General features: G+C 37.1%; 3 protein-coding genes across 7 annotated transcripts; all 3 read right to left on the minus strand.

Moving 5' to 3' along the window:
• Positions 1 to 1,288: 1,288 nt before the first annotated feature.
• LOC117618057 (B3 domain-containing protein REM5-like) lies at positions 1,289 to 3,361 on the minus strand. The gene is made up of 5 exons (XM_034347689.1): positions 3,349 to 3,361; positions 3,001 to 3,143; positions 2,856 to 2,889; positions 1,940 to 2,250; positions 1,289 to 1,858 (listed from the first exon to the last, which is right to left on the minus strand). Exons 1-5 carry the CDS (start codon positions 3,359 to 3,361, stop codon positions 1,532 to 1,534), a joined length of 828 nt encoding a protein of 275 aa, XP_034203580.1. The 3' UTR covers positions 1,289 to 1,531.
• Positions 3,362 to 4,720: 1,359 nt separating this feature from the next.
• LOC117637480 (B3 domain-containing protein Os01g0723500-like) lies at positions 4,721 to 8,524 on the minus strand. Its single transcript, XM_034372378.1, has 6 exons — positions 8,175 to 8,524; positions 7,313 to 7,778; positions 6,956 to 7,149; positions 5,737 to 6,232; positions 5,363 to 5,526; positions 4,721 to 5,255 (listed from the first exon to the last, which is right to left on the minus strand). The coding sequence occupies exons 1-6, from the start codon at positions 8,262 to 8,264 to the stop codon at positions 4,962 to 4,964; spliced, it is 1,704 nt and encodes a 567-aa protein (XP_034228269.1). The 5' UTR covers positions 8,265 to 8,524; the 3' UTR covers positions 4,721 to 4,961.
• Positions 8,525 to 9,755: 1,231 nt separating this feature from the next.
• LOC117614807 (B3 domain-containing protein REM14-like) lies at positions 9,756 to 12,594 on the minus strand. 5 transcript variants are annotated; one of them, XM_034343713.1, is made up of 5 exons: positions 12,268 to 12,528; positions 12,103 to 12,167; positions 11,422 to 11,628; positions 11,241 to 11,338; positions 9,756 to 10,270 (listed from the first exon to the last, which is right to left on the minus strand). In XM_034343713.1, the coding sequence occupies exons 3-5, from the start codon at positions 11,567 to 11,569 to the stop codon at positions 9,989 to 9,991; spliced, it is 528 nt and encodes a 175-aa protein (XP_034199604.1). In that variant the 5' UTR covers positions 11,570 to 11,628; positions 12,103 to 12,167; positions 12,268 to 12,528; the 3' UTR covers positions 9,756 to 9,988. The 5 variants fall into 5 exon arrangements, 3 of the variants coding, with proteins under 3 accessions (XP_034199604.1, XP_034199606.1, XP_034199605.1); XM_034343715.1 differs by having other exon boundaries at positions 11,436 to 11,628; positions 12,268 to 12,525; XR_004583923.1 differs by lacking the exon at positions 9,756 to 10,270 and adding an exon at positions 10,281 to 10,693 and having other exon boundaries at positions 12,268 to 12,594.
• Between the last annotated feature and the right edge of the window lie 279 nt (positions 12,595 to 12,873).

Below are 12,873 nucleotides of genomic sequence, written 5' to 3' on the forward strand. Positions count from 1 at the left end.
CGCCGTCAGATTCCGTCAAAATTTTCCGTTAAGTTGCTGACATGGACATGGATTAAACAACGTTTTAAATATTTTGGGTTTTATCACAAATAGTCATTGAGGTTTGCGAAATTATCACTTTTTGTCCTTTATTTTTGTTCCCGACATTATTGGTCCTTTATAATTTTTTAAAAATAGTTTAACATTTAAAATCTTTTAGAAAAAATGAAAATTTCAACAAAACTTAATGGATTTGACGTGACATGTACGTGGAGCCTACATGTCCAATAATAACATGCCAAGTGGATTTGAATTTTAAAAAAAATAATGTTTTGAAAATTTTCTCTCTTTTTTTAATTTTTTTTAAAATATTTTAAAGGCAAAATTGTAGCAATGGTCCCTGGACTAATACCAAACTTTACTTTTCGTCCCTCATATTGCTAAATTGTTACTGTGGTACTTTAATTATACATCCACTTTCAGAAATCGTCCTTTCCGTCATCTCAATTAACTTTTCCGTTAAAAATGAGGGCATATTTGTCTTTAACGATAAAATTTAACGAAATCTCACGGTGGGATCAAATTGATGTGTAAGGTGTAACATAAGGACCAATAATGTCAACAACAAAAATAAAGGACCAAAGGTGACAATTTCGCAAACCTCAGGGACCATTTGTAATAAAACCCAAAATATTTAAAACATTATTTAATCCACGTCAGCAATCTAACGAAAATTTTTGACGGAACGTGATGGCGAGACCAAATTGATGTGTAAGGTGTACATAAGGACCAATAATGTCAAAAAATAATATAAAGAACCAAAAGGTAATAATTTTGCAAACCTCAAGAACCATTTGTGTTAAAACCCAAAATATTTAAAATATTATTTAATCCACATTAGCAATCTAACGAAATTTTTTGACGGAATGTGACGACGGGACCAAATTGATGTGTGAAGTGTAACATAAAGGACCAATAATGTCGGGAAAAAAAAACATAAATGACCAAATGTGATAATTTGGCAAACCCCAGAGACTATTTGTGACAAAAAGCCTATTTTTTATATCTAATTTTGATAGTGTGTACTCACATTGCAAACTCTGAGAGTATTCAGTATAACATCGAATCGGTTTCTATGGGTGAACTTGTCCGGAGTATCAATGGAAGTTGAGATAAGTAGGTTCAAATTTTTTGTGAATTTTGCAGCACTAACATCTAAACGCGAATTTTGTTTATCTAATCTTGTTCTTAAGACTAGTATGACCTTGTTTTCTGTATTCGCAAATTGAAATATGATCCCACAGATTGCTAATTGTAGTATGATTTACCATTAGCAGTGCCCCTGGCATTAGTTACATCATAAATAATCTCCATCGTGCTCAGATTTCACGAAACTCGTTTGTTTTCTCTTCCCCTGACAATATCTCCGTTTGACAGTTCTGGATTTATAATATTATGAACTTGAAATCACAAATACAACCAAACTTAACAGAACAGCTAGATGAGTGGCAAGTTGTAGATGTTTGCATGTGAAAAATTGCAGTCGAGTCAACTAACTGGCTTTAGGTTTTTGACTTCCCGGGCTGCGAGCCTGAAAGAACCACGGAAGAGCTATTATATTGCCTTTTCCTCTCAAAATATGAACTAGTATCACACCTTGCTTCCCAAACTCAAAAACAATGTCGTCCCCAAGTGAAATCTGGTTTGCCTTCCGACATGTTGTCCATCCTTCTGTCATCATCAAACGACCATCTGGCTTGAGATAAAGGTGAGTAAGGCATGATCTCCCCGTTTGATCTTGAAGCGTTATAGTCTCTTTGATCAAAATGCCTTCATAGCTCATAAGTCCTTCAGCTATGGCTATATCCTTCAGAATCAACTGAAAAGAAAAACATGTACTACTGATCAGATGTTTAATCAGAAAAGGTTTTCATTTGTTTTTGGGTGACCAAATACTCACCATGCCGTATAGATTATAGGACTTCAAAGTTCGTATATAAAACGCATTCTCCGATTTGAACAAGATGGGCCCCCCAGTTGATGTTTCTGCCAAATGATCACTTGCAGGCCTCTTGGCTGCTGCTTTTACATCCTTCTCGCAACAAGTTTTATCATAGATGGTGACATCAAACTCTGAGCCACCATCATAACAGAAAATCAGAAAGTCCTCAAGTTCTATAAAATGATCCTTCACAAAACCAGGCCAACCCTTATGGAAGAACAAGCCATCCTGTCTCTGTTCCAGTTCCACGGCCCAACATTCTAGGGCCTCTCATAGTACATTTGCCAAGTCTTCGTCTATTGAAGTTCTTGATAAATGCAGGTGGTATAAGCTGCAAAAGTTTGTATCTTTTAGAAAAGGCCAAAACGAAAGAATAAAAATAAAAATAAAAAACTTGTACATTTTCAGGCTATGAAATTAACACAACGGCCTACACAAAAGGAAACCAGAAAGGAGGTGAAGATGTTACCAGATGCTGAGAGAAGTCATCACCAACAAGGAACATTCTAAAGGATGGCCTTCCTAGTGGACACTTTAGCTTCTTATCCATTCGAAATCTGAATGTATTATGAGTTGCCTTTGAGATAGATGATTCTTAGAGTTCAAATGAAAGCCAAATGCGCAACCAGGGCTGGGTTGAATTTTAAACACAAGAAACTTGTTGGAGAATCGAGATTAGGATCTATACTACCTACACAAGAAACTTAATAAGGTACTTGAGGTTTCAATAAGCTTGGAGAAAACATGATAGAAAACTGTGGAATGCATAACGACATTTCCACCATTAAGCATCTAGTTTGGGCAGTTCATTCCTACAGAACTAAGTTGTTTACAGATTCTGCATATAAATATGGGTTCGAAATGCAGGGATTACCAGGAATTAGATTGTAAATCTTCCCCAGATCAGACTTCCACATGATAGAAAACAAATCGTATAAGAAACATAGTAAACTAGCTAGCTCGCATTGTTTATCTCTGTATTTTTTAAAAAAACAGTCAGTAAGTCGGCATACGCATACCATGTAGAAGGCACTCTGTGGAGGTAAGATATACCGACAATTCAAAAGTTCAGCCTCCACATCTTCACCGGCCTCATTAACGACTAAGTTGTTGTTAAACCCAGGGAATGCACGTTGTTCACAGTATTGAATAATAGAGGCACCTAAGACAACAGAGTAGGAGTCAATTTGAGAATGATAAAGCGCATGGACTTTTAATAATTAACCAACACCTGTTTCTAAACTCGATTATGAAGCAATCAAGCACCCTGATAAGCTAATAGTCTTCATAAAACAACAAATGCCCAACGTTTCAATTTATCCAAAAATAAAGAATTAAAGGCAAAATTTTCAAACAATAAAACCAACCTCCATCTTCCATTGCATTGTCATGCGGATGGAAAGTCAGAGTGATCTCATAGAACGGTGCCTGCCACCGAGTTCGACAAGTGACTATTCAGCTCCAGGAGACGATGTTGAAGAACCAAAATCACCCTTCAAATTGCACACAACCTCTAAAAGCTCAGTTGCTCCACCAATTAAAAATTCATGCGCCTTCAGTGAAAAAGGTCACACCAAAACGAACACTAAGGCTCCGTTTGGATCATCTCAAAAACATTGAACGTTTCAAACTTTGAATTACACTAAGGGCAGTGACTCTGTAATTACCTGATGGCGTTGATCGGCGGCTCGTATGGAGTTGGACAATCGGAGACGAAGCAAAACAAAACATGAAGTGGGCTTAAGGGTTTTATTTGAAGCACGTAGGGTTTGGGAAATTTGATCCAACCAGTTATCACCAGCGCCAGTCCAAATGCGATTTTCCACTTCTTCATCTGCCGTTTTAATGAGGGGTGCTATTTTTCTTTCATTAATGAAAAATAATTACCACAACTTCCATTAAAAGAAGAAACCATTTGTTGTAAACTTTTTAAGAAGTTCGATTTTGCTTAAAAGTAATTAAGGACTAATCAGGACCACTGATCCGCGTTTTAATCAACAAACAACACAACTAATATCCACTGTTATCAAAAGTAAAAATAAAAAATCCCACTATTCTGCATGTCAATTGCATTGAGATAATAGGTCATAAAGAAAAGAGCAAAATCCCATTATCTGTCCGAAATTCTCCCTCCGATAATATTACAAGAAGAAAACAAAAAGATACCCACGAGTCACGACCCAGTAAATATACGCAAACCTTTATCTGTAATGCAGCAAAACCAAAAACAAAGAGAGTTAAAATACTAATAACACTTTCACCCATAGTGCCATGATAAAGGATAAAGGCAAATAAAGGCAGACATTATTTATATGAATAGTGACTGCCCTACCCTTTTTTATTTTGCATTTCCACTCATTGCCATGACATGTAAAGGCAAATACTTTCACATGAAATATGATGAGAGGAATTTGTATGGAATTTTGGTGTGAGAAGTGAAGAACATAACTAGGTATTTATATATATATAATTCTGAATTTTTTGGTATTTTTTATAATTTTTTTGGGTATTTAAATTGATCAACAATGTCATACTGACATCAGCAAACCCAAACAACATCCCAGACAAGTCTTGTCTTTGGACTTGCCCAGACTGATGGAGCCCACTCCTTGCTCGGGCTAACCTTCACCATTGGACTTCGTTTTGGGGGGCTAGGGGACCTTCTGCCCGTGATGGCCTGCCCCGCTGGAAGTGCTCTAACATATAAAAAAGTAAAGCCAAAAAAGAGGAAGCCACCACTTTCAGAATAAAGGGGATTTTGTAAGCAACATATGCAAATACTAGATGTGACAAATGCACTTGTAGATGACAACACCAACATAAAGAGAGTTTAGTTAGCAGTCAACATTATATGCAGGATAAGATTAGGGAATCGCAAAATGCAATTGGCATAGCTCAGCACAAAACATGTATTCAGAGGGATAGTTGAGCTAGATCAAGTGTCACAGAGAAGGTACATTGCCGACAGATTACACAACAGCTACACTGCATTAGATGTTGCTTCTCCATCTTGATGGTCAAACCCCTTTTTACCAACACCAGAAATGTGCACTTGCATTTCACGCTTACCAACAAGCTCAAAAATGCAAATATCTCCAATGTTGACATCATTTCCCCGTACAAATGCCATCCATCCTCCACAAAATGTATGCACCACTCGCCCTTTCGAGTCTGGGACAGAATTCACAGTCCAACATTCCCCTTTTGAATTTCGAAGAACAATCTCTGTTTTATAGTTGGGGAGGTGTTCTGTGGAAAACTGGTACGGGATTTTCTGCACAACAATAACCAAGTTATAAATACAAACCAGTGCCAGAAACAATCTTCAGAAGATTAATATGAACATGTTTGTTCACAGTAACACATATCTACAGGACTCACCAATGTATATGAACCGCAGATGTTGAACTTCTTCATGATTTTCACAAAACTCGGGAAACAAGAAGCGAACGATCGAGCCGCTCTTTCTTCATCAAGTGTTAACCTCATTCTCAAACTACTTCCTGGGTTTAGTTCATCTTCAACAACTTTTTTCCTGTGATTGACTGTCCATTTTATGGTTAAAAACCCAATTTAAATAATATAATCATCATGAGTTTCTTAAACGTATGGAAAATCTAAATACAAGAGCCTGAATTTATAGATAAAAGTATAGGATGCAAATCTAGATGACCTTCAAGCTCATTTCAACATGGATAGTACTCATGACCCCCTCTTTGCAAGAAATTGCTAAGAGGATTTAGGTGAAATCTTACCCAACTTTTTACTGGCAGCTTTTGACTGAGAGAGTGAAACTTTAGTAAGAGACTTTGATGTGCTACCATATTTCCTTGCGTCATTAGTGAAAGCAGCTTCTTGAAACTTCTTTGGTGCTATTTTATCAGCTTTCTCTATCTTTCTTATGCTCTTTGAATGGACTTTAGGAGAGTTCCCCGTCATTATCTTTGACAAACTTTTGAACGTTTTAATTGAAGGGAGAGCCAGCTCAGCACTTAACCAACTAGATGTTTCTCCACTTTGAACATGGACACGGAATTCACACTCACGCACAAGTTCAAAAATGCAGATATCTCCAAGCTTTATGTCATTGTAACGGACAAAAGCCATCCATCCTCCACAGAGCGTATGACTTGTATGCACTCTCGTACTTGGCACAGAATTGACGGTCCAACTTTCTCCTTTCCAATTATGAAGGACAAGCTTTACTTTGCAGTTGGGTAGATGTGCCACCGAAAATTTACACGGGATGTTCTGCAAACCATAAAGCAGTTTGTAAAAGAAAATTTGCACACGCCCAGGCCAACAATTGCATTCACTTACACACACACACACACACACACACACACACACACACTTACTTTCATATCTATGAGCATAAATGTATATGTGTATGTTTTTACTAATTTAACTGGTGAAATTGTGGAAGAGAGCAACAAGTTCGGGACAGTAAGTTCATGTCAAGAAAATGAGAAGAACACCTTTAACACTATGAAACATCTATCCCGAAAATACCATATACACTTCTGTGTGAAGGAGAAAAAGTTGAGTACTGTGAACATTGTCCAAACCCCAAATATGAACAAAGAAATGAGGAATCATAGTCACATATCTGGAGCTTTATGGTTCAAGATTTACGAGGAAACCCTTTTAAGTAATTCCACAGGGAAGCAGCAACATTGAAGATGATAGCAGCCCACAAAACAATCTGTTTTTCTACTTATAATTTTATTTGTAATGAAAAGCAAGATGATACATGGTTTTGAATTGTGGACAAACCATGATGGAAACAGTAGATCACTTTTCTGGATGCATATGCAGATAACTCAAGCAAGAGAATACTACTTATTTAACACTAAGTATCAATATACTGGCCTCTCAACAAAGTTCACTGATGCAAAACCTATGCCTAACATGAATAAATAACGCATTACAGTACAAAAGGAAAAAAGAACAAAACCAGAGGGAAGAACCCACCAGAGTATATGAACCACTGATGTTGAAACTTTTCATGATTCTCACAAAATAAGGGTTAGAGGAGCTAAATGATTGTGCTATTTCATGTGCCGATGACATCTGCACACAAACTCTACCATTCACATTTAATCCATCTCCTTTTCCGCACATATTTTGGATGGATGCATTAGCTTTACAAAGAACAATATCCAAACCTGCAAGAAAGAATAAATCACTAATTGCATCTGTATGTATTCAATTTTGTTTGCACAGACATAGATAAACTCAGTATTTCATGGATTATTTTTTTCCAGTGACTAGAAGTTGCCTTTCAGTGGGAACACAGGAAAGAGCCAATAGATCAGTTGGTTTCCTCACCAGGCTTTTCAGCTCGCTTAATTTCCTTGGAACAAGTTGCTTCTTCACACATTACACCCTCATGTCCGCATCCTTCCTCACTGCTGGAATCTCTCATTTTCTTTGCCACACCATCAACCAGTTTGCCAGATGATGCAGCCTCCTCCCTGCCCCTTTTTCGTCCCATATATTTTTCAAAATTGCTAGAGTCTTGGCCACATTCAGAATGAAATGCGGCTTCTTTCTCACACGCACTTTGATCAAAAATAAGCACAGTGAAACACAACTCACCATCATATCTGAAAATCAAGAAGTCACCACATTCCACAAAATGATCTCTCACAAATGCTGGCCACCCATGATGAAAGAACAAGTCACCATTTTTTTGAATCAAGTCAACATTCCATGCATTCCCGCTAGGACCAAACAATGAAACTAACCCAGATGTTCTACCTTCCATGTGTATCATAAATCTTTCTGGTATTTTCTGCAACATAATATCGCAATTGTGTGACCATCCAAAAAATGCAATAGACATTGAGCTTAGCCAACCAATCCTTTAACCTAGGTAGACTGAAGCTAGAAAGATAAATTAATAACACTTTTCCATGATATGCCATTGAAGTCCCTCTTTGAGCAGTAACAGAGTACCATTCATGTGTGATAAAGAATGCATAATTTCTGTGGAAGATACTAAGACCAACATCCAATAAGCAATTTCACTGTTTTTAACTGTACACCGGAAATCCAAAGCCTCACTATTGACAAATTAATTAGCAAATTTTATGCAAGAACCCTAATTCCCAAAGGAACATAAAAACAAAATGACCCATAGTTACACATAGAATAGTGGAAAAAAGAAGAGTAAGGGGGAAAAAAGTACCAGTCTTTCTGAGCTCAAATCAGCAGAATAAAACGCAAAGAAGTGAGGCCTTCTCGCATTCGACGTCTCCTTCTGAGCTTCTTCTGCCATTGGAGATAGCTTACAAGTTTCTAATTCGAAACAGAAAATTCAGCCAATTTTCCCAGCAACCAAACAGGGACAAACATTGTCCTTCAGAATTACAGAGGAGCAAGCATGATTAAATTAACCAAGCAAGAAAAGAAAGAGCCACACTGGATGCTTAGCTAGTGATCATATGACAAAACCACTTTCTCTTTTATTTTTTTTTCACAGGGAAAATTAGAGAGACGAAATTAAAAGCCAGCCACTTTCTCTCACTTACTCCGAGACTTTGATTTGGAGCGAGATTTTTACACGTACGAGAGAGCCCGTTGGGCTCGTTCCGTGTTTTCACGCCGCCTACTGGCGCGTGACTACTTAAGTCTCTGACTGACAATGCCACGTGCTATATCAGAAAGATCTGGTATTTTACGCTTACATGTTTTATGTTGCAATCGTCTAATTTCAGCTAAAATAAATGCGCCACATCATATAGGGAGGTGGATTTGGTCTTTCTATCCTTGTGACAAGGTATAATAGAACGGGAACGTTGGTTAGCTTAGCTCTTAACCGATAATTAACCCCGTATTTATTAAATTATTATCAAAGCCGTAGGCAATGACGGATTCAAAAATTCTTTAAGAAAGGGGCAATATTCGAATGAGGATTTAAATATTTTTTTTTAACTATAATGGTATAAAATTAAAACATATAAAGATGTTATGTCTATGACTTCTTGAGTATGGTCTATATATTATACCAATTAATATGAATAAAATGCATATAACATCATCAATTAATTTAACAAAAAATATTATCAATTCATCTACGGTGGAATTTGGGATAAATAAAAAGCCTCAACGCTGGCTGCTGCAAAAGCCTCAACGCAAGGAGGCTACTGCAAGCCCTAACAAAAATTATTATCAATTAACCAAAAGAGATAATTATAATAAATAAAGACCTTGCAATTGGAATTTGGGACTGCTGGCTGCTGCAAGAGTCTCAGCGCAAGGAGGCTTCCACTTTGTATTAATGCAGGTTCTACGGTGGAGGTAAGGAGTTTCACATAGGCATTTCATCGAGCATTTGCTGTGTACTTCCATGGCAGACCATAGGGGCAAATACTGCAACCTCTAAAGCATTTTCTGGTGAGGAGAAATGCAGCTACACCTCCTTATGTCTCTATGGGTCCACCAATGACCATAAGATTCAGTCGAGACACAAGTGAAAAAGAATCAACTTAATATCAAATACAAATAATTTGATTTCAATTCACCAAACTTCTTTAAACGAGTGAGACTCAACTTTGAAATTTTGGCTAATGAGATATGGTCATGCATATAAACACAAGTGAAAAAGTTGATACTGTTAATCTTATATGATTTTCGACCCAGAGAAAAAGGCTTATCATAAATGATTAATTAAAGATATCAAAGTAGTTTAATTAGCACTCAACAATAATGGAAACAGCAACCCTAGTTGCCATCTTTTTATCCGGTTTACTTGTAAGTTTTATTCAAATAAAACTGAGAAGGAAAGATTACAATTTCAAAAGTAGGCATAAAGGAGGTTTCATCCATCAGAGTTACACTCTTCTAGCTAGATAGCAACAGCAGAAGAATTACAGCATGAGCTAGATAGATAACCTCGTCACAGAATCAACAAACCCATCAAACATGATAGCAGCAACTTAGGTGATTGATGATATTGTTCAAAATCCGAAGGACATCAACAAATTTTACAATGGACTAGGATCAACCGCAGGTTATCTGGACATCCATGACACGTGCTGATTTTGAACCTGACTTAGATGATACCGGTTTCAGGTTGAATGTGCAGACATCTCCATTTTTGAGCTTGTTGGCTTCATAAACCTTGTACCATCCATTTGTTCTGATAGCTATACGATGACTGCCCCTGGATATGCTTTCCCACCTACTTAAGATCAGTGGCCATGATCTTCCAGATGGGTCTTTGAGAATTATTCTGGATGTGGCCACAATGCCATTTGATCTTGCAAATCGCGCAGGAATAGTCTGTCATAAATCAACCACCAGATTTAGAGAAAATCCAAAAAACAAAAAGAAATTTCATCATGCTAGTTGTGAGGATTGCAACTCAACCCTGAACAAATAATAAAGTCAGAATATAGTCTTATGAGGATCCACATCAGAATGATCCGACTTCAGAATGATCCACATTATTGAAGAAGCTTACTCGATCTATGTTAACTGGAACAGCCAGCATACATATGTGTTGGAAAATGTTTTATCATCTCTAGCTTCCCTATTAACTAAGTTGATAAGAATAAATAAACGACACAGTGAACATATAAAAGTAGCTCCAGTCAGCTTCACATCAATAAAGATGGCTTTGGAATATTATTTAATGGGCGGAGATTATTGAACAATCTTGAAATGAATCTTGTTCTAATTACGGGTTTGTACAAGTTGGATGATCTGCAAGCACAGATTACGGAAGCATTTCAGAATGAGATTATTCAAAATATAATTAAACAATTATTGTTACTATCAGTGTTAATGAAAACTTAACGACAAAGCTAGAGAGAGCATCAAACGAATCACAATCAAATAATATTACAACTTTAAATCTCACAAAAAGGAACAGAGCATCAAGCATGGCTCCAACTGACCAAGTGCAAGTCAAGGAAAGAAAAAAAGGGGTGGGGAGGAGTCCTTTGGGGATCTACATAATTAGTAAGCTGTAAAGTATATTTTCAGGAGAAAAAAAAGAAGGATGGCCTGCTCTTATTCAACACAAACTAAAGTTTCCCTCCTTTTGTCCAACACTACTCTCTAAAGCTTAAATATTAAAGCTTTTTTAATTATGCAACAAATAATATGTTCTCTTGCAGGCAACAAATAATGTTTTGTATATACTTCGGCAGATCTCCTTTGAAGTCCAATCATGAAATTGTATCTTCAATAATGTGCAAATAATAACATGACACACTTCATACAGCTAAAGAGATGTTAGAAAACTTACCAGGTAAGCCTTATGAGGATCCCCATGGGATTTTTTCATCGTGCACACGAACGAAGTCCTTGAGGTTGAGGATGCAGTTGCTTCTGAAGGGCTTTTTCCTGAAAATAGTCCAAGGAACAACCCACCATTAGATGCAACGCAACATGGGAAATGCAGAGAAAGAATGTAAATTTTGACCCACCTTTGGAATCATACCTTTTCTCACTACCAAGTGCCTCATAGGCAACCACATTGAATGCCCTTTTGCCGTTGTGTTTAAATATCAAAATTTCTCCAAGTTTCAGGCCATGATGGTTCACAAATTCTTCCCAACCTTCTTCAAAAGACATCACCCCATCAACAGTCCTGCCAACTCTAACATGCCAGGATCCCAAGCAGCTTTTAATAACTGCATTATCCATTTTATTTTCAATCAGAGAACTACAAAACGCTACTGGAAGTGAATGTTCATAAGTAGAACAAAATATTAGGTCACAGTTCCTAATCCTTCAATTTAATGAAAAATATAAACAACTTATAGTTATGTTAAAATGGATGGGCCTTCTCTAATAAGATGAAGACTAAATAAAAATATGCAGAGACAAAGAGAATGATAGAAACTTGAATGTCGGATCGGCTATGCTATACCTAGGCAAATATATTTTCCCCAAACCCAGACAAATTAAATAATTTTTGCCCTAGTAACCTGTTGTACTCGCATACATATACATGAAAATATATATATATATATATATATGGTGTAAAAAGTTGAAGCATCAGCACTGGTACTCTAATGGCCTCCCACAGCTAGCTAGCTAGCATCAAAATCTACACACCCAGATATATATAAATATTATACAGAGAGCGAAGAGGAGAATCGTACAAGTCTTGTGTTGAACCCAGGAGCCAAAAACTTAAAAAACTTGGAGCATTTCACAGCCATGAATCCTGATGGGATGAGTGAACAAGAAAAAGAAATGTAAAGACAGAGATGAAGGACTGATAATTTCTGTGGCCTTACAAATCAAAATCTGGGGTTTGGCCTTACCAGCTGAATACAAGGTATAAACATAGCCTCAAAGGGCCAATCTCTGCTCTCCAACGTAGCATTGGCTTACAGAGAAGTGACGGAAGCACCATTGATGGCATTGGGCGGAGCTTGTACTTTGAGTACAGAGCGCAGGACATAAGGGTCGGAAAAGCCTGAAGCTTCTGCCTCTGTGCTACTAACGCCTGAATGGCATATTTTAAGAAGCCAGCAAAATGAGCCCGCTAATTTAATTCACTGATTACCAAATGAAGAAAGAGGCCCATTACTCCCATTAACTCTCAAAGATAAAACCTCACACAAAGCTGGGCCCAATTGCACCTCTTTCGGCTGTTGACTTGTGCTGTTTCCGGTGTACGTATAAGGGTTTTAATTTTGAACAGGTGACTGGTTGAAAATATATGGTGCATCAAAAAGGTCCTGCCTTGGAGATTTGGTAATAAGTTTCTGCTTTCTTGGCATTGCTTGTATTTTTGAATTTTTGAGTGCGTTTGGTGTGATGTGAAAATCACATGCACTGGAAAACACTGTACGAAACAAAATCCATGCGAAAACGACCTTGCTACTCATGAATTATTTGAATGTTTTAGCTTATGGGTTATGACC

The sequence above is a fragment of the Prunus dulcis genome, chromosome 1 (genome assembly GCF_902201215.1).
Source record: "Prunus dulcis chromosome 1, ALMONDv2, whole genome shotgun sequence".
NCBI lineage: Eukaryota > Viridiplantae > Streptophyta > Magnoliopsida > Rosales > Rosaceae > Prunus > Prunus dulcis.